Here is a 23,466-nt window from a genome sequence, read left to right as displayed (position 1 = left end):
AGAAACAACACTTGAGTTAATGCAAATTATTACTTAAACAACCTGTTTCGGTAGACTATTTTTTGAATCGGGAAGAAGTAGGAGAATTAGAAAACACAACACCTGCCTTCTGTTTTTGCTGTATCTGCTTCAATATCAGGTCTTAGACGTTCTTGAATCGGTGCACGGGCAAGCTAAAGATGATCATGAAGCTAGAAAACATGTTTTTCGTTTTCCTTATAGGGAAAATTTATAGGGAGGAAGGTATGCAGAAACGTTCTTTCTGAACCTACAATTCCAAATGAGATTTGCCACCTGAGGTGCAAAAGTGTCACCTAAACATCAATTTTTGAAAGTCATATATAAACGGAAATAGTTACAAAATGTTAAAGATGTTTTACAGAGTCTTCAAACAGTTTTCCTGATAAAACTTTTATATAGCATGTTCACTGATGTAAATACACCTTTCACATAAATAACAGGTAGCAAAAAAAAGAAAAATCCACATTGCATGCCAGCCTTACAAGCCATTCTATAAAACGATTGTAATGCGATACACAGGACCAATCTAGCATTTTTAAATAACGAACACATTAATGAATAAACTACAGTTAATTTTCTTCATCTGATTCCGATATTGGTAGTTAATTATTGACCATGTCTACTAGTATTTATCCTCTTTTCCTCATACTAGAACTGTATCGATACTGTAGTTTAGAACGAAGCTTAAACCTTAACGGATAACACGCTGGATGTGGAACTACTACACTGAATTATATTGCTGCTATTTGAACTGACCCTTAACTTTAAGCCGGCAGAAAAAATCTGAAAATGACCAGACATGATGCATTTTGCCGTCTAAGAAAATGTTTGAGGCAAATAGTTCAAGCTATTTTTTTAACATTTCAGTTACTTCCTGTCTCTTGACATATTCTGTTACGTTACAACTGTGTTACTGAATACAACTAATGTAACAAGCGTTTACTTTGATTTCAGTGTCTATGTTTAAATTAAACGTAAAATGATTGTTTACTCTAAAACGCGGTTCCAGCTAAGTCAGACCTTAATGTGACTTTAAGCATACCACGCATACACATCAACACATGTTTTGCCACTGTTGTTATCGTCACTGCAGTCAATCCAATCCTGTCCGTACCATATCTGCAATTCCTCTTTACGTGACACAGTCAACGGATTCGACAGGTCACGGAAAACGAGCTCTGGAGATGTGTGGCTAGTTCCATCAAGACTATAATAGTGCCTTTTGTTGCCGCACCCACTCTGTAAGTCTCCAGCAGGTGGCAGAACGGCTTCTTTTTTGGCATTTGTGATGATAGTCAATAAACCGTTATTGCCATAGCTTGCCAAATTTCTGCACCCCCAGTAGGATGCACTATATTTTGGGTTGCATTTGATCGACCCTGACTTGTAAATGAGCTTCATTGTCCTAAGACGTCCACTCTTTGTGATGTTGAAGGCACCATACTGGTTACCTCGCGCTCCAAAGCAAACTGGTTCTATGTTTATTTTCTGCCAGTTCTCTAAAATGTCATCCAAAAAGGCAAACATTACTTACATCACCCCAGTAGAACCTTGAAAGCTTAAGAGTGAGCTCTAAATTTAATCTGTAAACTCTAAATCCGCATTATTTAAAACAAAGAGCGCCTGGTCGCAAATAAGAGTGGAAAGAGGCTACATAACTGAATGCCTTGTAAAGAACGCTGGGTTACACAATTATAAACAATTATTGGATGAGGTTTTAGTGATATCCGGAATATGGTTTTCTTGCCGGCTGAGCTTGCGAAAGAGGCAAGAAATGAAGTTCTCTCACACTGAACGGAGGACCCTGGGTCCTAGTCAGGATATCAGTTTTCATGCTCGGTCATGTGATTCAGTTTTTTGTTCTTGCCTTCGGTGCAACAGCTTTTCTTCGTTCATTACTCAAAAAATAGCGTTTAATTCGCCATCCTATCAAGATATGCCGCCAAAATCGAGGGCTACACAACGATTTTTGGCCCACAACGCGAGCCCAACGAGGGAATCACGAAAACGTTCGCGAAACGAGCAGGAAAGAACTGAGGATCGGCGTGAGTCATCCAGTAGTTCCCGCCATAAATCCCCATCGCGAAAAGAACGCCGCTCGAGGTCGAAGTCGAAGTCCTCTAACCGTTCGGGATCACCGGACAGCACACCATCGTGGGCTAAAAAGCTCCTCGAGGCTCACCAAAAGAGCGAGGAACGTCTGCAACACCTTGAGAAAGAGCTGAAGTCACGGCCAGCTACGGAGCGATCCCGCGAAAAGTCACCACAGCCTGACTTCAAATATAAACGGAACAAGATACAGTACGAGCTGAATATGAAAGTGCTCGATCAAATTGACGCGGCCGCTTCTGCCAGCGACGAAACAGGGCGGAACCAGGCCTTGGAAGAAGGTAGGAAACTTCTTAAGGAGAGGAACAAACATATTCAATTAGCAGAAAAGTACGGCTGGGAGGCTGTCGATTGTTATGTTCAGGAGCCGCTGGCGTGCGACTCCGATGACGAGAAGCGCATTAAGCGGGCAATTAAAGAGAGCAAAGTTTTGAAAGCAGAGAGCAAGAAACCCTCGAAACCTCGAGCACAATTATTTGGTCGTTCGCAACAATCCTTCACCGCGAACCCGAATTCCCCCGGTGCAAGGCGCGTTGTTCTTCCCGCGTCGAGACAGAAATTCGAGTCGAGCCAGAGCGACGGGTGTTTTCGTTGCGGAAGAGCCGGTCACTTTGCGAAGAACTGCCGTGCACCTATCCCCACAGCCACAACGGGAAAAACATACTAAGAGAGCTTCCCAACCGCGTTCAAATTGTGACATTGATATTGATTGGAACTGTGATTGTGACGAGCTCGACGCGTCCGAGCCGGGTTTGATAGATATGTACAATGTATTAGGATTAACTGAGCATGAAATGAATGATGATGTCAGTAGTAATCTCGTGGATTTAGCAGCGGCACATAGTTCATATGCCCCAAGTTGTTCTTCTGGGGACAGTCCCAGAGAAGGTTCAGTTTGTGTTAAAGGTCGTTTGAAGGACCATTTGAGTTTCTGGCATGCAATTAAGGCGAACCAATGGGTTATTTCAATAATCAGAGATGGATATGCCCTCCCATTTGTGGAATTACCGCCCAGAAAACAGATGGAGAATCATAAGTCAGCTGCCGACGAAAAAGAATTTGTCGCAGAGCAAGTCAAAGAGCTGTTATTGACTGGTTGTGTAACTGAAGTTAACCGTGCAGACATTCATATTGTTAGCCCACTGGGGGTCGTGAAAAACAGTGTTAAGAAGAGACTAATTCTTGATCTTAGATTTGTCAACAAATACCTGCGCACTCCTAAATTTAAGTACGAGGACATTCGAACGGCGAGGGACATTTTTGCGTTGGGCGATTGGTTCTTCAAATTTGATTACAAATCTGGGTACCACCATGTGGACATCTTACCTAACCATCAGAAATTCCTGGGTTTTAGTTGGACCCTTGCTGGCGAGAAGAAATGGTTCGCATTCACGGTCCTCCCCTTCGGTTTAGCATCCGCCCCCTATGTTTTTTCGAAAATACAGAAAGCTTTAGTAAAGCATTGGAGAGAACAGGGTATCCGGATTTTCACCTACTTAGATGACGGGGCAGGGGCTGATGGGACCTTAGAAGCGGCTAGAGCAGCATCGAGCAGAGTTAAAGCGGACGTTGCAGCCAGTGGTTTTGTCGCTCATCCCGAAAAAAGTTGCTGGGAACCAACACAAGAAGGTGAATTGCTTGGCTTTATCCTGAACTTGAGGGAAGGTGTCATTCGAGTCCCACTACGTCGCATTGAAGGACTTAGAGAAAGAATCAGTCTGGTAACTCGTTACAAATCTTCCATAACAGCTAGACAGCTAGCAGGCCTGGTGGGGACAATTGTTTCTATGGGGCTAGCACTTGGCCCAGTCAGCCGGTTGTGGACGAGGGCCATGTACCGGGACATACTATCTGCCGAATTTTGGTCACAGCGCATTGCACTTTCTCCTGAGGCACTGAGGGAGGTGCAGTTCTGGAGGGAAAGTTTTGAGGATTGTCATGGTCAGCCTATTTGGAAAGCCAACCCTAAGATAGACGTCCTATCCTATTCAGATGCAAGTGACTCTGGATGGGGGGGTTACTGCGTGAACGTTGCAGGCTCCGAAGTGGCAGGCAGCTGGTCTGAGGCTGAGAGCAAGGAGAGCTCGACATGGAGAGAACTCAGGGGAACAAGACTGGTGCTCATGTCGCTGGGGGAGCAACTGACTGGAAAAACAGTACGACATAGAACCGACAATTCAAACGTAGAACACATCCTCAAGGTTGGCAGTCCAAAACCTAATTTGCACTTAGAAGCTGTCGCTATTTACACACTCTGTAGACAGTACCAGATTCACTTGGAGCCTGAATGGATCCCTAGAGAATTCAACCAAGAGGCTGATGAGCTCTCCAGGCTGGCCAGTAAAGATGACTACATGCTTAACCCAAATATCTTTGCAGCCTTGGACCTTCTGTGGGGACCGCACACGATCGACCGTTTCTCTACCTTTCGGACTCGTCAAATTCCCCGTTTCTGTAGCCGTTGGCCGAATCCATGTACCGAAGGAGTGGATGCCTTCACACTTTCCTGGTCAAGAGAGAACAACTGGATCTTCCCTCCTCCCTACTTGATACCCAGGGTACTACAGCACTTAGAGCATGGTATGGAGTTCGGGACCCTTATCATCCCTTTGTGGACTTCAGCCTCATGGTGGCCTCTCGTAACCAGAGATGGCACACAACCAGCAGCATTTGTACAGGATTGGGTGGAAATTCCACCCTCGGAAGATATGTTTATTCCAGCCACGTCAGGTGCCTCTCTCTTCAGCGGAAAGCCAAGCTATCGTGTTCTTGCCCTTCGGGTATCTTTCGCAGGTCCAGCTGCTCACACAGTGAAGCCATTCTTCTAACATAGCACCTCGCCAAATCCGACGGCCTATTGTGATCACTGCTTTATGGCCTGTTCAGAGCCAAGGTGTTATACCACCCGGTAGTGTCCACTGTCTTAGGGCCCACATGGGGCCAGTGCGTCAGGCTCAGACGAGGTGTTATGGCCTGTGATTGGCCTTTGTGTTATGGCCTGTGTAGGGGCCACCGTGTTATGGCCCGTGAGGGGTCAACGCATTATGGCCTGTTAGGGACATGTGTGTTACAGCCTGTGAGGGGCCAGTATGTCATGGCCTGCTAGTGGCCTAAGTGTGATTAACTGTGTTGAGCCACTGTGCTGTGGCTTGTGCAATGTGTTATAGCCTGTGAGAGGCCACAGATATCCACTACATAGGTGGACAGCTGTCATATGTGCAGTGATTGTACGAATGTACCAAATTTCCTAGAGGCATGTGATGGTTTTGAGGGCCCACTGCCTGCCTGTGAGGGGCCTAAATTACGACATGCTTGCATTGCAGAATACTATTGTTTGCTTATGATGGCAATCCTAACTTTGCTCCAAATGTCTTTATCACTAGTTTCTCCTACACTGAGGGATCTGAAGAACAGTCATCATCCTGAGATCCGCTCTCTTGCAAGTGCAATCCCCAGCATCATGATCCAGGACAGAGCGCCAAGTACCATTAAGAAATATGTTTCGTCCTTCTCGGCATGGAGGAAATGGGCAGAGGCTAGAGACATAATGTCCTACCAACTTCAGGTCCAGAGTTTTCGCTATACCTCGTGCACCTGCTGCAGACCACCACATCACTGGCGTCCATCCAGGCAGCAGCCTTTGGAGTGGCCTGGGCCCATCAAAAGGCTTGCTTACCGTCGCCTGTGCAGCATACCATGGTGAAGCAGCTCCTTGAAGCATGCAAACGTATCCTGGGTACCTGTCCTAAAAATAGGAAAACCCCGCTCACAGCAGCCCAAATCAAAGAAGTAGTGCTCCGGTTTGGCCAGGGAAATCCCAGCGAGCTTCAGATAGCATGCCTCATCGCCCTAGGTTTTGCAGCATTCCTGCGCTGGGATGACCTTAGCAATTTGAAACGAGCCAATCTGCAACTGACAAGTGACCATATGTCCATTATCCTAACTAAAAGGAAGAACGACCAATTTAGAGAGGGTTCCGTAATCCTGGTAGCTCGCACAGGTTCTCGTACCTGTCCTGTGGCCTTGACCGAAAGGTTATTACTTGTTGGGCAGCATAAGGAATCTGACTACCTATTTAGGAAGATTTGCCATACTAAACGGGGCTTCTCCTTTCGTCCGCAACAGTTGACTTACTCAAGGGCAACCGAGCTGTTTAAAAAGCAACTTGAAGTCATCGGTCTTGACCCCAGTCAATATGGTCTTCACAGTCTTAGGTCCGGGGGAGCATCCACTGCAGCAGCTGCTGCCATCCCTGACAGACTTCTTATGCGGCATGGTGGCTGGCGCTCGCAGACAGCTAAGAACATGTACATAAAGGAATCAGAACAAGCCCTTCTTCAGGTTTCAAGGGCTCTCCGTCTGTGAGAGAGGACAGTGACAGTTGATACTTTGTTTTTGTTTCTAGACACTAATAAGATATATCAGTGTTCCTGCCGATAATTACGATTTTTGATCTCTTAATGTTTCCATCTTCGAACTAAGTTTGCGGACTGAGTAACATACATGTAGGGCCGATATTCGAGTATAGGTTCACTATCTAACTCCTCGCTCTATACTTTTTCGTCTTGTCAATAAAGTGCTGTTGCATTGTTGTGTGGCAGACAAAAATGCATTTCAGTGTGAGAGAAATGGTTTTCTTGCCGGCTGAGCTTGCGAAAGAGGCAAGAAATGAAGTTCTCTCACACTGAACGGAGGACCCTGGGTCCTAGTCAGGATATCAGTTTTCATGCTCGGTCATGTGATTCAGTTTTTTGTTCTTGCCTTCGGTGCAACAGCTTTTCCCACCCCCCCCCCCCCACCCCTTTCCCAGTCTGATAGTTTAACATGGCGTTATAGGATCGGCGTAGTTTTTGTCATATATTTCTGAATGAGCCAGTAGGTATATATCCAATCTCTGTAAGCTTTGGTTATGTTGTCAATAAAGTGCTGTTGCATTGTTGTGTGGCAGACAAAAATGCATTTCAGTGTGAGAGAAAATCAAGGTTGAGGTAAGTGTTATCAGCCGAAGCCGAAGGCTGAGGCTGATAACACTTACAGAGACCTTGATTATTTCGAATATCACATAAACCGAATCTAATAATTGTTTTATTATACATTGTTTTTCTGGAAAAGGAAGTAGTGACAAACGATTTCAACCTGTTTCAAAACTTGTGCTAATTCAGGCTGGTCGTCCTACTAAATCGTGGAATAGTTCCTTCCCAAGTTTTGTTAGTTGTTTTGTGTTTTCCGAGACTTAATTGTCAGCAATTTTTGAACTTTGGTCAAACTATTTATCGGTTGACGAAGTGGATCGACGAACTATGAATTTCCTTCGCCGCCAGATGCCTGACACATTGCTCTTGGAAATCATGCATTGCACGCGCAACCTACAGATTAGTAAATAATCTGCTAGCAGATTATTCACTAATCTGTAGGTTGCGCGCTAGCAGATTATTTACTAATCTGTAGGTTGCGCGGGGTTGCGCGGATTCCCAGAATTAGCTGTAGGCTCTTAGCCAATGAGAAGACAGCTAGTGACTACAATGTATAATAACAAGGAAAATTGACAAGTAAGCCAAGGTTTATTCACCGTCCTCAATACAATTTCGTTTCGAGTCATATATTTGGTACCTGTTCCGGTCACTCTCAGCTCAGGTGTCAATTCATAACGATGTTTTAGATATCAACAGATAATACACAAAATAAAAAAAAAATAGATCTGAACATTATACTTGTTATAATGCGTTTATTGTGAGACATTTCTTTTCTTGCATAATGGTCATCTTATTACGGAAGTTACAACACATCACCTATCGGGCTCGTGCAGGCATTTCATCAATTTTGATTTACTTTTAAAATTCAGTATTTCAAACGGCTCTTTTTATACGAGCCGAATCCACCCTCTAGGAATCAAAATGGCTCTAGTGATTGATGACATTTTGTATTGTAGCTTGAACGGATTCCGAAATGACACTTAAGTGATAGGTGATACTCTAGTGATAGGGGCCGATAGCACTAAGGGGCTGAAATGGCTATTATTGTGGTCGATTTAGACCAAATTGACAAAATGGCCCCACGAAGAGATAAATCAGCTCTTGGGGCCATTGAGCACTCTGGGGCACTCTGGGGCTGAAACAGATCTTTGATTAAGTGTAGGCTATTTTCAAAAGATTCCGTAAAAAGGTGAAATAATTACATTAAAGTTATTTTTCATTGATAGAAACACGAAAATGACAAATTTGGGAAAACATGCCTGTCAAAATGCCGTTGTCATGGTGACGTCAAGTTCCTAACACAACAACCTTTCCTACCAAATTATTTCCAGATAAGTTTTAGATAAACTCGCAAAGTTTGGCAGCGTTTGGTTTAATCTTGAAAAAGTTATAAGCGTGCAAAGTCGGCGCGGGCACTTCCCCCCCGGTCTGGATAGGGTTAAAGGTCATACCTTCACAGCGAGCCAAGATTGTCTGACCATTCCCATCAGAGTATATCCAGTAGTTCCCGTTAACCATCTCATTTTCTTCACTGGCCTTGATCTCACTGCAAGATTCGGCAGGAAGCTCCGGAATAGAACCGAGAGGGACTGCGTAGGAAAAAAAAAGGATTAAAAAAAATGCGAGATCATGCTGGAGTTTATGGCCGGTTAATTCTGATTTTTAACGGAGCTTCACTTTGTCAATGCAGAGGTGGACCTGTTCCGCGGAAATTGCAAATTTATAATATAATTTATAATAGAGCTGGTGTTCGCGGAGGTAAATATGTTTTTAGCCCGACTCAGGCCCAAATGAGCTCTGAGAAGGGCTAAAAACATATTTACGCCAAAAACATCAACTCTATGACTATTTCTAAATCTATTAAAATAGATTTAGTTAAGGAATAAAAAACAATAAGCGATATCTTAAATACTGCCGTTGCGAGTCGGCGTTTATTTCTGATTGAAAACCAGGTTATAAAGTTTACAAAACTCGGCATAAATCTGCGAAATTACTCAAAACCATCTTTGCTTGAAAAGGAAATTAAAAAATTATATCGGCAGGCGCAAAGAAATAGTCGTCATTTAGAAGTGTTAAAATTAATTGTGCTGTTTACTGAACTGGCAGTTTGGAATATGCCTGAAATTCAACTGAGCGAGTTTCGCTCGACGAAGACAAACTTACATTCGCTTCGCCGCCTGGATTCTTCTTTGAGTTTCTGTAATTTGCTGCGAATTTGCTTCCTATCCCAGGCCTTTAACCATTTTGTCGTTATAAAGCTCAAAAACGGTTTGCAATTCCAGATGGAAGCGTCTCGACTCAAATTGAACGGAGCGTGAAACGATGCCAGATTTATGCCAGACAGCTAGAAAACGGCGCGAACAGTTGAATGGTTTTCAGTTCTGATTGGCTGGCTTCATTATTTTCTTGTTTTTGATTGGTCCACGGCAGTGGGCTAAAATATATTTAAGCCCGCTAAATTCTTCATTTTAGCGCGCAAAATACGCCACAATGCCCGATTTAATGATTATAATGTATAGTTTAGAGACGTAAAGAAGTAATAGCCCTTGCATAGCTGAGAACTCTCGACTGCGGCTTGATCACTTTTATCATTCGTATAGAAATTGGAGCTTTTATTACTTATTGGATGCAAGATTTCCTTTGAATGCAAGCATATTATTGTTGCAACATTTAGCGAGATTTGATTTTCAATTTGAAATAATTATAGGCCCAAGTCTAGAATTGGCATAAAAACCCAAGCTGTGGCCTTCAAAACGGCTGTGATGCTGCGTTAGAAAAGAAACAGTCAAGAAAAAATCTAAGTTTACCTCTGTTTTCTGCCCGTTTCATGTAGTACCTTGTCCGATCCGGCATAAAATCTTCCGGTCTTGCTTCTTTGGTTCTATTGTTGAGTTCGCAGACTTTTTGACCAATATGAAAGTTATAGCTTTGGCACGTGACCTCTTCGTCGCATCTCAAAAAGCACTCGTGAGGCCATCCAACCTTGTACGTTTTGAACGTGTGACCTCTGAGGTACATTTGCCCGATGGAGTTTTCCTTCTGGTGACATTGGACAACAGCTTCAAATATACCAACCCGGGACATCAAAAACGCAACTGAGAGCCAGAACTTTGGATTCATATTGGATTGAGTGCGTCAGTGTCTGCTAAAAGCGAAATATTTCACTGATGTAAGGTGACTAGTGGTAGAAATATCCATCACTGGACACCGACACTAAGGTGAATAGTTGTTTAAGTATAAACTAACGCAGTGAGATAAAATAACACAAAAAGGATGAGCTGCTCGGAAGTGAAAGCATAGGATATCCGGAGTTTGAGTAGCCAATTAGAGCACGCCCCCAACGCTATCCACTGATTTAGTATACACTAAAAGGACTTAAGAGGCTCCGACTGAGAATATGAAGAATCGTTGGACAGGCTGGGAAAATCGAAAATCTTGAAACTTTGCCTGAATAACACCTTTGGGGAACTTTGTTCGAAAATATTATTCTCATCTTCTAGGAATTTGTGGTTTTCGAGAAATTAAGAAAAAACGAAAATAACGGTTTTTAGCTCATTAAATATGCAAGAATATGCATAAAAATGGCAAAGTTCTCGATATTCCTATAAGAGCAATTTTCAATGCTTTGAATCGAAATAAACTTAGAATAATAGCTTGACCTTTCTTCTTTCAGGCAACATAAACGTTCAATTTTTTCCGGCTATTTTGAGGTTTCCTTCGCCTTTTAAAATATTGCTTTATCAAGCACTTCGGGAAAGGGCAAAAATTGAGAAACTTTGGAGGCCGAAAAAGCACCTTGGTATGTCCGATATCGAGTCAAAATAAACACTGTGCAAAAGCTCGATGTTTCTTCTATTATAATATCAAATAAAAAATCTGGGCACTCAAGATTCACACAAATAAGAAACGAAAGTTTACGACCTGCTCGTGTCTAATTTGCATAAAGCTAATTTTTGAATTCGTCCTCCGCTAAGTGATCTGGTCCGCTAAATTTACATTTCGGAGCTATGATTTGCACAAAGAAAGCAATTTTAAACTTTATTTGATTTTGTTGACGTCTTATGCCGATACACTGGTTATATAGACGCGAAGAAAGTAGAAAAAACAGTAAAATCATCGACTGAGCTTCCCATTGCATGACCTGCGTCACGTTATGAATTTTCTTGTCAACAATTGAATTTGATTTGTTTGTTTGGACTCTTGCATTTCAAATTTAAGATTAAAGAGTGAGATAATAATATCATTCACTTACCTGAAATTGGGAATGATTTGTATCTTTTATTTACTCTGGCGGGTAACTTACGTCAAAGCTATAACTTGCGTAGTATTATTAATTTGGAAGTTGACTTCAGTTATGAACATAAACGTACATAAATATTATGAACATATATCGCTGTTAGTTTCCGTTCAGTTGTCATTTATAATGGAAATAAAATACCAAAAGTTTCTCTGCCATCTTGTTTTAAAAAACTATATAAAAGGTTTCGATCGTGCAAAATCCATTCATTCATTCATTCAGAGGCACATCACAAAATTAAATTAATTTATAGTTCCCTTTAAAGAGACCGAACACGTACACAGCCACAGAACTCGGCGCCAGGACATTCAACACAAAGCACGAAATTATTCGGCTGAAATTTAAAAATAGAATGACCCTTTACAGTTGTGCCTCTCTTGTTGGTGGGGCTTGGAGTCCAAGCCCAGAAAATCCAGAATTTGTCCAGTTTGTAAATTACCATGCAAACGCACACTTCAAATTTTGTTACATCTTGTCTGACAGATACTGAAAGAATCGATAGCGAAGGACAATTGTTAGTTGCCCGTGCAGGTAAGGTAAAATATATATATTTTTTTTTGAACCACATCTATGTGTAGGTAACTGAATTAATGCAAGCTAAACTGTTCAATACCCTGGGATTTTTGTAGCGCAAGAATGCCAAGAACATATGACAGTTTGTCATAAATACAAGAACACGCTCGGTATTCGCTGGCGGACTGGAGAAGCAAGATGTTCTAAACCAATGGAAATTGCGACCCATCAGCCTTCTTTCACTCGGGAGGATCGCGGAATAGCAAGCAACCCTGCTCTGTTTTACAAGAGACGGGTATGCTTGTTCCAGCTAGATCACGGAAGTATCAACTTTCCGGTGAAAGTAAGGTAAATTTAATATTGTTTTTTCTTTGAACCACATTATTTTATAAGGTTCACACTAGCGACATAACGACATGGACATAACGGTCTTTTCAATTCCTTATGTCGTTATGCTTATGTCATCATGTTCCAACTATGTCGTTATGTTAGGCGGTTGTTCACACTGGTGACATAAAACATCAATGTGAGGTGTTTTTTGCATTTGCGTGACCTTGCTGTTATGTCGTTATGTCGCTAATGTGAACCAGGCCTTATAACTGAATTGATACAAGTTAAACTATCCCACACCTTCGGATTTTTGAAGCGCTAGAATGCCAAGAAAACATGACAGTTTGCTTGAAATACAGGAACACCTCGGTATTAACCTTTAACACTTTTCCTCGATGTTGTAAACATCGCTGTTGTTTTTTTTATAAAATGCCATTTGACTATATCCATTCCTACTATCAATCAATCAATCAATCAATCAATCAATCAATCAATCAATCAATCAAAGACTTTATTAACATGTCAAGAAAGTGAAAGGGGAAACACCCTCTGCTAATTGGGGACACTTAAATTAATATAAACCTACCATATATAAACTAAGAAACGGGTAAAATGCTAAAAACTATTGACTTATCATAATTTCATTCACCAACCTGAAATTCGGAATGATTTATATATTTTATTTAATCGCGTAACTTACGTCAAAAATAAAACGTATGTTCAATGTGTTAGCCTTCCGAACAAGCGGTGTTGCTAAAGGGGTAGAGGACGCATGTGTTTTGACTAGCCTTCAGAAGAAGACCTACTAAGAAGAAGGGCTATACTAAGGGAAATTGCGGGCCACAAGTTTTCTTTTAGAATTTCACCCTGGGGGTATCGTGGAAAAGACACCAAGCACCCCTGCTTTGCAATCCTGTTACTTCATTTTGTTTTTATAATAACTACTACTTTCATATTCGGCGGGGCAGGGAGGCAGGGGGTGGCAGACCCTCCAAACGAATTTGGGGGTGCGGCTTGTTCGACCCCCCCCCCCCCCACGTTTTAGTGCCGAAAATATCGTGAGCGCAGCATAGAATTAGTTTGACAAGATATTCCGTCTCGTGAGTAAGTCATTGGAAGTCTTCGGGAAACTTCGTTTATCTACGGAAAAGTTCAAAAAAATAAGTTGAAACGTTCGTATGGCCTACGAACAATAAACGGGAATCTTCGGAAATCTTCGGTCTAGAAATTGCTGAGAAAACAAGAACAATTACTTGAACAGATAAAAGTCGCTCCAGATATGAAAACCTGCCGAGTATTTTTGGGACAGTCTAGTTCCCTCCAAGTTCCAAAACGCTCCGCTGCCTCTGCTTAGCTTCCAACTTTTGGTATATAATTGCCAGAACGAATATCTGGCAACACTGGCTGAAAACCAATGTCTGTCACTAATGCCTTCGCTAAAGTGTTAGTATACAGAACGAGTGGTTTAGCGCAGCGCGAAGGATCAAGCGGATAAACAACTGTATCACTTAACAATCGCGTGCGCGCTCTTGTGTTTTCACTCGCCTGCTCGCGCGTTCACATACGCTTTACCCTAGTAGGGTAAAGTCAACTGTCATTTTATAACTTAAAACCAAAAGCGATTTTTACGATATTAAAGAAAAGTGTTTTAACTTAAAAGTCTAGGAAATACTATAGTAATCATGTAGGCTATTATTCACCAAATGTTTACTTGGAAGTTGTTACTGTGGGCTTAAAACAAAATTAAGTAACAGAAAGTTAATGCTTATGTGATCTAGCTGAAACAAGCATACCCGTCTCTTGTAAAACAGAGCAGGGTTGCTTGCTGTTCCGCGATCCTCCCGTGTAAAAGAAGGATTATGGCCCGCAATTTCCATTGGTATAGAACATCGTGGCAAACTGTCATACCGTAAAATTCCGGTTATAAGCCCTCCTGCTTATAAGTCCCCCCGGTTATAGGCCCATCTATCTGGAAACAAAAAAAAATACCTCCAATTATAAGCCCCCCGGATATAAGCCCCTCTCTGCCGGATGACAGTACTAAACAGGGCTAAATGTTGCTTTATTGTGCGTTTTTAACTTAAAAAGGTATTTCGATCAACACTCCTGTGGCTCGTTTCGAAACGTTTTTTTCATTCCGCTTATAAACCCTCCCAGATATAAGCCCCTCCGCTTATAAGCCCACCCGAAACCCCTTACGAAGTTGTATAAGCGCAGGGCTTATAACCGGAATTTTACGGTATCAGTTCTTGGCATTCTTGCGCTACAAAAATCCCAGGGTATTGAATAGTTTAGCTTACATTAATTCAGTTACGCATACATAAACGTGGTTCAAAGAACAAAAATATATTTTACCTTACCTGCACGGGCAACTGACAATTGTCCTTTGCTATCGATGCTTTCAGTTTCTGTCAGACAAGATGTAACAAAATTTGAAGTGTGCTTTTGCATGGTAATTTACAAACTGGACAAATTCTGGATTTTCTGGGCTTGGACTCCAAGCCCCACCAACAAGAGAGGCAAAACTGTAAAAGGTCATTCTATTTTTAAATTTCAGCCGAATAATTTCGTGCTTTGTGTTAAATGTCCTGGCGCCGGGTCCTGTCGCTGTGTAAATGTTCGGTCTCTTTAATTTAATTTTGTGATGTACATCTGAATGAATGAATGGATTTTCCACGATCGAAACCTTTTATATAGTTTTTTAAAACAAGATGAGAAACTTTTGGTATTTTATTTCTATTAATGACAGCTGAACGGAAGCTAACAGCGATATATGTTCATCATAGTTTTAATAATTATGTACGTTTATGTTCATAACTGAAGTCAACTTCCAAATTAATAATAACTACACGATTTATATTTTTGACGTAAGTTACGCGAGTAAATAAAATATACAAATCATTCCCAATTTCAGGTAAGTGAATGACATTATTATCTTAATCTTTAATCTTAAATTTGAAATGTAAAAGAGTCCTAGCAAACAAATCTTTCCTCCGATCTTTTTAATTCAATTATTGACAAGAAAATTCATAACGTGGCGCAGGTCACGCAATGGGGAGCTCAGTCGATGATTTTACTGTTTTTTCTACTTTCTTCGCGTCTATATAACCAGTGTATCGGCATAAGACGTCAACAAAATCAAATAAAGTTTAAAATTGCTTTCTTTGTGCAAATCATAGCTCCGAAATGTAAATTTAGCGGACCAGATCACTTAGCGGAGGACGAATTCAAAAATTAGCTTTATGCAAATTAGACACGAGCAGGTCGTAAACTTTCGTTTCTTATTTGTGTGAATCTTGAGTGCCCAGATTTTTTATTTGATATTATAATAGAAGAAACATCGAGCTTTTGCACAGTGTTTATTTTGACTCGATATCGGACATACCAAGGTGCTTTTTCGGCCTCCAAAGTTTCTCAATTTTTGCCCTTTCCCGAAGTGCTTGATAAAGCAATATTTTAAAAGGCGAAGGAAACCTCAAAATAGCCGGAAAAAATTGAACGTTTATGTTGCCTAAAAGGAGAAAGGTCAAGCTATTATTCTAAGTTTATTTTGATTCAAAGCATTGAAAATTGCTCTTATAGGAATATCGAGAACTTTGCCATTTTTATGCATATTTTTGCATATTTAATGAGCTAAAAACCGTTATTTTCGTTTTTTCTTAATTTCTCGAAAACCACAAATTCCTAGAAGATGAGAATAATATTTTCGAACATAGTTCCCCAAAGGTGTTATTCAGGCAAAGTTTCAAGATTTTCGATTTTCCCAGCCTGTCCAACGATTCTTCATATTCTCAGTCGGAGCCTCTTAATAACTAAACTGGAATGGCACATTATTTCGAGGCCTCCCAACCATTGCTTTCCTCGTTTGTGGCCGAAATTAATGACCTCCCTTAATTAAAAAGATGCCGCTGTTTTTCAAGAAATGCTTTATGGAATAATATCTTGACTTAAATGCACACAAATTTCTAAATAATCTACCATTTCTTACCAATTTCCGAACCAGAGATTAAACAAGGCTGATTCCCGAAACTTACTTTCTTTTGATATCTTGAAAAATTGTTAAAAACCTCGCAATTAACGTGCTGCTACCCGCCACTATTTTTGCATCATTATTATTAGCTTTCTCTTGACATTTTAAATGCCAAAAAAAATCCAACTTAAAATTTTCTGTCAATCAATCAATTGACCGGGATCTGAAAAGCATCCAATATTCGCGCAATCTGTCACCCGCTAAAATTTCACCACATTTATTGACTCGCCAAAGGAAATCACTGGGCAAAAAAGAAGGTAGTGAAAGTTCTAGCATGTACCACATTTTTCTGAGTTTACACTGGAGCCAAAATAATATGCGCTTAAATCATTTTATTTGTTTTTCTTTTCGACTTAGAATTAGAAAATCGAACAATTCAAACGTTTTTATTGAAAATAAACCGAGTTTGCTCAACAACCTCATTTGCATGATAGGGGTTCAATATTTGCAGAAGCACCAGAATTCGAAGTTTGAAGTAGCTGTGGCAAAGAAAGATAAAAAGCACAAGGTTTTTTAAAATTTCTATGCTCAGTAACACTGTTTTGAAAACTCAGTCGGAATTTAGAATTGCGCGTTCTAACATTTCTGAAAGGGAGAAAGAAAGAACAGCAAAAACAGACATGTTTACAAAACGCAATAAAACGTTCGCTAATATATAATAATTTTTAGGAACCTGTTAACGTATTCTTTAAACGTACAGTGGTTGCTATAAAATATAACCTAAAATAGCTCACTGAGCAATGTTGAAGGGGAAACGTTTTTTTCGGCCCCGAAATGCGATAAACCGTTTTTCACAAAGACTGCCACTCTAGTAATGTGTGGTAATTAATCTACTTTCCTTAGCAATGCCGGAGGATAAAAATTAAGGTTGACCACAATTACGCTCTTAAGGATTAAACAATAGGGATTGTGAAAGACGTTTTTCAAGAAGAATATCATCCGCCAAAGTAGCTTTTGTTGTAAAAAAAAGCTTTACAAACCTTTATAAGCTAGGTCGGGATTCAGAATTTTGGGTAAAGATGTTGTCTCGAAAGGACACTTTACAAACGAAATACTTTGTGGAATGATAACACGACTTAAATGCATGCAAATGTCAAAAAAAATCTATCATTTCTTACCTTTTTTCAATTAGGAATTAACTTAGGATGATGTTCGAGACTTCTTTCTTTAAATGTCGTGAATAACAGTTAAAAAGTAGAACTCGAAATTAACGTACTGCTGCCCGCAGCTGTCTCTGCACATTTTTATTAGCTTTCCCTTGACATTTAATTATTTTTCTATTAATCAGCTCACTGGAACCTTTTCGAAATATACCACCCTCTAAAACGTCAACCTAGCAAAGGGCATCCGCATGTGGTGCAAAACAAACAAAGAATTCCCTGCCCTACGCAAAACTCATCTAGCGTCTTTATTTTAAAGCAAGTGACAATGCTTACCTGAAGAGAGACGACTATTTGTATAATTCTCTCAATGACCTCAATTCATCTTACCTTAATTATTCCCAAGGCAGATAACCCGAGGTCCTTTATGTGTTAAGTTCTGAATTCGAAAAATATGTTGAACAATTTAAGGCTATCTTAAAATTAGTGTATCGCAACCCAAATTCTTATTGGCCTTTTAAGGTCATTTATAATTTTGTTTAACTAATCTATTTACTTTGTGAATAAATAAGCAGCCTGCTTTATTAAATTAAAATAAAAACGTTTCATCTGCCTTCTGTTTTTGATCTAGCTGTTTCAATTTAGTTATAATATACACCAGGTTTTGCTGCTTAGGCCAGCTACAAAATGATAATGAAGTCAACAACCTTCGTTTTAAAACTGGCGTTATTTTTATTTTCGCATCTTTTTTTAACTTAGGGAAACTTAGTGGGAAGACAGTTATGTGACAACGCAAAACACTTCATGGACTACATAATCTTGCTCGAAATTGTACAGAAGAAGGAATACTGTAATGCCATAGGACTAACATGTTGAACTGTTGAACTATTTACTATTTGCTCTCGATTTCTGTGGAGGGATAATTAATATCGCCCAAAAACGATTGTACTCTCATGAGGTGAACCATGGCCATCGTAATAGATGTGTCAAGTAGTTGATCATCGAGAAACGTGTTTTCTTCTTTTTGTAGTTCCTCGAAAATGGCGAGTTTTAAAAAATCGAGTTTGATGTATTTACAGAAAACTAAGTCGTTAAATTTTTATCCACCATTTGCATTGTCTGGAACAAACTTGTAACAATGCTCGCATGTTAACACTATCACTAATAATATTTTACCGGAGATATTTTTAGCTATTGTTTATTGAAGGAAAACTGGATTATTCACAATTTTTTCTATTAAATTTCAGATATTTTGCAATAATCCACGTACTTGTTTTTTTGAAGTATCTTCCTGTCAAATTTATTAAAATTTTCACGAGTGGTTTTTGAGAAAAATGCGCCTTTCCGAGAATACCAATTAAGCATTTAACCGAAAATTTTGACCAACTAACCTGCATGCTGGATTCTTTGCATCACTATTCGCTTCTAAATCAAGACCATTGTTCAGCCTTTGTTTGATGCCAATCAGTAGTGGTAATTATATCCTCGATTTCGCATTTCTAGAAAAATCGAGCGAAAACTTGCTACTTTCTTAGAAAAAAAAGAAATGTTTATAAACAAATTGATATAAAATTGTCGGTGTTCGATGCGAATGAAATATTTAACAGTGGCTCGAAAAATGCCCATTTTTTCAATTTTTCAGACGTTTCGGAGGGCCCCAAGGGGCAAAACATTCAATGGCTCCTAACACGGCCAGAAAATCATTTGAATCAAACCAAATCAGTTTTAGTTCTAGCCTCGGTTTATATTTAGTCTTTCAGTTGCCAGAGTTTCATGCAACATTACTTTTTGACGCGAATTTGAGTGGGGTTTTTCAGAAAGACAGCCTCTAAATTACGTAAATTAAGACGGATTCCACTGAAAGTTCAAGCAATGAGTGCAAAACTTAAGTACCAATAACCTACTCATAGTATGGTAACATTTTATATACTATTTGAAACATCTTACTGAAATTCATTTGTCTTAGTCACCCCGTGATTAAACTCTAATGCATTCTCGAGAAAACTTAAGTCAAACCTCGTAAAAAAATGTTTAAAACGCGCGCCATTTTGTTTTTAACTGGCGTGAAACGTTCGTTATAACTGAAATGTAAATAATTTCAAATCCATTTTTTTCTCGCGGGGTCAGGTTGAGAGCTAAAGTTTTGGTAGGTTTTTGTTAGCTGTACTCGAAATGTTACCATGCTATGAAATCTCTGTCGTAACTTTATTTTTGCCTGTATTGCTCGAATGTTTGGCGGAAACCATCTTAAACTCCGACATAAATTACCGGTCAGAAGCAAAACATAGAAAACTGCAAATTGCAGACAAGCCTTTCTATTAAGTGATAGGAAAACGATACACGGGATACAAGCAAGACTAACAATTTTAATGCCAAACAAGCCAAAGTATTATAGGTTAAACGGTTTGTCACTGACTCTTTTTTTTTGTTAGACGTTTCGGCTAATACTTAAGCCTTCATCAGTAATGATGAAGTATTAGCCGAAACGTCTAACAAAAAAAGGGTCAGTGACAAACCGTTTAACCTATAATATGTCAACTCCTGACTACCCGTATTCGATATTTAAAGCAAAAGTATATACTAAAGTTACTAAAGTTAGTAAATTATTTACTGTTATTTATCCTCTATTTTTATAATGTATCGATGTCGTAGTTTGAAACTAAGCTTACACCTTTCCGGATAACACACTTCTAAAGTATTGCTGCAATTTGAGATGACCCTTAACTTTTAAAGCCACCAGAAAACAGAAAAAAGATCCGAAAATGACAAGACATGATACATTTTGTCGCCTTGGTAATTGTTGAGCACAACTAATGTTTAAATTATTCTTAATATTTCAGTAAGTTACTGTCTTTTTAAATTTTCTGTTATGTTACAGCGTCTTTGCTAAAATCATACGTAACTAGATTGTACACTTTCAAATGTTCTTGATAAGCCAAAAACTGATGTGTCGTGTCTCAAAGCTTTAAGCATACCACGCATACACATCAACACATGTTGTGCCACTGTTGTTATCCTCACCACAGTCATATAAGTCCTGTCCGTACCATATCTGCAATTCCTGGTTGCGTGAAACGGACTGCAGATGGGAAAGGTCGCTGAAAACGAGCTCAGGAGATGTGTGGCTAGTTCCATCCAGACTGTAAAAGTATTTTCTGTTGCCACAATCACCGACTGCTTTCAAAACTCCAGCAGGCGGCAGAACGGATTCTTCGTTGGCATTTGTGATGAAAGTCATCAGGCCATGACCACCATAAGCTGGACTTCTGCAGCCCCAGTAGGATGCACTATAAACTTGATTGCAGCGTACAGCACCCGATTTGTGGATGAGCTTCATTGCCTTAAGACGTCCATTCTTTGTGATGTTGAAAGAACCATACTGGTTATCTCTCGCTCCAAAGCAAACAGGTTTCGTGTTTATCTTCTGCCAGTTCTCTAAAATGTATCCAAACGAAAACATTAAATCACCCCAGTAGAAATTTAACTTGTGATCTTCATAGTTGAAAGTTCAGTCCAAATCAGTATTATTTGAAACAAACAAAAAACAAACAAACAGCCCGAGTAGTCGTAACTGAATTAGTTGCCTTGATAAAGAGTAATCACTGCTGGGTTACACAATAGACCTTGTAAATAATAAAGATGCTGAATTATACAATAGACCTTATTCGTATTGTCGGTATTGGAATGGAACTAGCTTGCAATGGAGGCTAACGCGGGTAATCTTTTCAAATGCAAATGACATGAAGCTCTTTTTAATGATATTCCCCCGCATGAGCCTCCATTGCAAGCTAGTTCTAGTCCAATACCGAGAATACGATTATGATCTATTACAAAGTAGTACCAACAGACATTGCCTTAAAAATCAAAAGATAATAGGTTCTCTTGCGTAATGGTCATCTGTCACTTTAAAGAATTTTCTTTTCTAATCATGTGCATTAGCTCCTAGAGAAAGTTACAGAAATTAAACACAATCTTTGTACATTAAGGTTACGTTTATATAATTATTTGAAACTTTAAAAACACATGCACGATAATGACAATGCGCAATGGAGTGCCTCGTGGACTACGATTAGTCACTGTCAGGCTCTTTTCAAAAGATCTCACAAGGGAGCAAAAACACTTTGCACTGAAGGAAGCAATCCAATTATTTATTAATTATAGAGGTGGTAAGGGTTTTAAATACTCTATCAATTTACTAAAATGTCATACCTTCACAGTGCGCCTGGATTGTCTGACCATTCCCATCAGAGTATATCCAGTAATCCCCGTTAACCATCTCATTTCCTTCACAAGCTTTGATCTCACTGCAAGATTCGGCAGGAAGCTCCGGAATAGAACCAAGAGGGACTGCGAGATAAAGGAACGAACCTTCTTAGAAGTCGATTGTTTTGCAAAATCATGGTAGAATAATTGCGATTAAAATGCTGTGATTATTTATACTTTAACCGGGCTCCAATTCTCGACCGTTATTTTGTTATAGCAAATCCATCGCGATCTTAAATGATCTCACCGTTTATAATAGTGGGACGCGTTAAATTTTGCCTCAAGCAATTTTACAAGCATGATTACAAAACTTGCCAGTCTTAATCTCGCTTCTTTGCATTCATGTAACCTAACACTAAAATTTTATCTAAGAAAAAAACTTCAGTTTTTAAGCTTTGATAACGTTAATAGTCTTCATACTGCTCCGTCGAATGGTTATGAGAACTCTCGACTGCAGCTTGATCTCTCTCCACACTGCATCGGTCTACGTTATCATTCTTATAGAAACAGAAGCTTTGTTCTTGTAGCAAAAACACGACTGATGATCTTTTCTGTTTAGTCTAAAATGCAACGTACGTAAAGAAATAATTGTTAACCCAACATATTTACCACCTTGCGTATGTTGCCGGGAAGATGTTGGAACGGTATTCTTTTTTATTTTTTCGTTGTATGGAATTCGTTAGAATGTTTGTGCCATCGAGGTCTGTAACATACTAGGCTCGAGGCGAAATCGGATAAAACACATAAACTGGCATAAGAAGCCAAACTGTGGCCTTAAAAGTGGCTGCGTTGCCGCGTTGGAAAAAAGAAACAAACAAGAAAAAAATAACCTCTGTTGTTTGCCCGTTTCATGTAGTACTTTGTCCGATCTGGCAAAAAGTCTTCCGGTCTTGCTTCTTTAGTTCTATTGTTAAGTTCGCAGACTTTTTGACCAATATGGAAGTTAAAACTTTGGCACGTCACTTCTTCGTCACACCATAAAAAGCACTCGTGAGGCCATCCAACCTTGTACGTTTTGAATGTGTGACCTCTGAGGTACATTTGCCCGATGGAGTTTTCCCCCTGGTCACATTGGAGCGCAGCTTCAAATATACCAATCCGGGACATCAAAAACGCAACTGAGAGCCAGAACTTTCGATTCATATTGGGTTGAGTGGTCACTGTCTTCTACTAGGGGAAAATGGACTTAGTTAGCAACAACAGAGTTTGAAAAGGTCGAAGTCAGTGACTACCTTGTAGAGATAAAACATACAACAATAGCTATCGTGATGACATCCATTTGAGGGACTATTTTTCTTTTCTTAGCGCGGGAACAGAATCGGCATTGTGGTCCAAAACAAAGATTTTCAAAAGCAATTTTTATCAAGCACAAGTGAAAATGTTCAATGGTGGTATAATTCACCAAATAAGCTTCATTATGCTTAACAACGCGATCTTAAAATTAGTGCACTGTGATTCACATTCTTTATTCTTTTTTTGGTCATGTAAATGGATTGGTTAAAAGAAATTATAAATAATTTCTTTTAACCAATCCATTTACACTCCAATCCATTTTTTGCATACCATTAGGCTTCATGCTAATCTAAAGAGAAAATCGGTATTCAGTAAGCGAAACTGTAATAATTATTGGTTAAGTTTATTTGGTAGAATAAAATGCCAGTTTGGAAAGTAAAACTCCCCCAACAGTTAAACACCAAGGCCCAGTTGCTCAAAGGGTGGATAACGCTATCCACCGGATAAATCTTTATCCAGTAGACGAGTGTTAACAAAACATACTGCGCTATCCACTGGATGGTGATTTATCCGCGGGATAGCGTTATCCACCTTTTG

The 23,466-nt window shown here is 39.7% G+C and overlaps 2 protein-coding genes across 2 annotated transcripts; one reads left to right on the top strand and one right to left on the bottom strand.

The window, feature by feature from the left end:
- Positions 1-878: 878 nt before the first annotated feature.
- Positions 879-22,913, bottom strand: LOC144630275 (uncharacterized). Its single transcript, XM_078488612.1, has 6 exons — positions 22,889-22,913; positions 22,467-22,796; positions 21,583-21,720; positions 20,377-20,808; positions 8,555-8,692; positions 879-1,520 (listed from the first exon to the last, which is right to left on the bottom strand). Exons 2-6 carry the CDS (start codon positions 22,777-22,779, stop codon positions 1,054-1,056), a joined length of 1,488 nt encoding a protein of 495 aa, XP_078344738.1. The 5' UTR covers positions 22,780-22,796; positions 22,889-22,913; the 3' UTR covers positions 879-1,053.
- Positions 1,762-2,797, top strand: LOC144630237 (uncharacterized). The gene has a single exon (XM_078488569.1). It carries the CDS (start codon positions 1,796-1,798, stop codon positions 2,795-2,797), a length of 1,002 nt encoding a protein of 333 aa, XP_078344695.1. The 5' UTR covers positions 1,762-1,795.
- Positions 22,914-23,466: the final 553 nt, after the last annotated feature.

This window comes from Oculina patagonica, chromosome 11, assembly GCF_052425735.1.
Source record: "Oculina patagonica isolate OP01 chromosome 11, crgOcupat, whole genome shotgun sequence".
Taxonomy (NCBI): Eukaryota; Metazoa; Cnidaria; class Anthozoa; order Scleractinia; family Oculinidae; genus Oculina; species Oculina patagonica.
Note: the sequence above shows the minus strand (reverse complement) of the source record. Positions and strands in the feature narration are given on the sequence as shown.

What these genes read in the sequence shown, in the direction of transcription:
- LOC144630275 (XM_078488612.1), bottom strand. Translation starts at nt 22,779, where the DNA reads ATGAATCGAAAGTTCTGGCTCTCAGTTGCGTTTTTGATGTCCCGGATT. An exon ending in TGGTGAGGATAACAACAGTG is followed by an intron (nt 8,693 to 20,376) that starts GCACAACATGTG and finishes TTTCCTACGCAG; the next exon opens with TCCCTCTCGGTTCTATTCCG. An exon ending in AATCTTGGCTCGCTGTGAAG is followed by an intron (nt 1,521 to 8,554) that starts GTATGACCTTTA and finishes ATGACATTTTAG; the next exon opens with AGAACTGGCAGAAAATAAAC.
- LOC144630237 (XM_078488569.1), top strand. Translation starts at nt 1,796, where the DNA reads ATGAAGTTCTCTCACACTGAACGGAGGACCCTGGGTCCTAGTCAGGAT.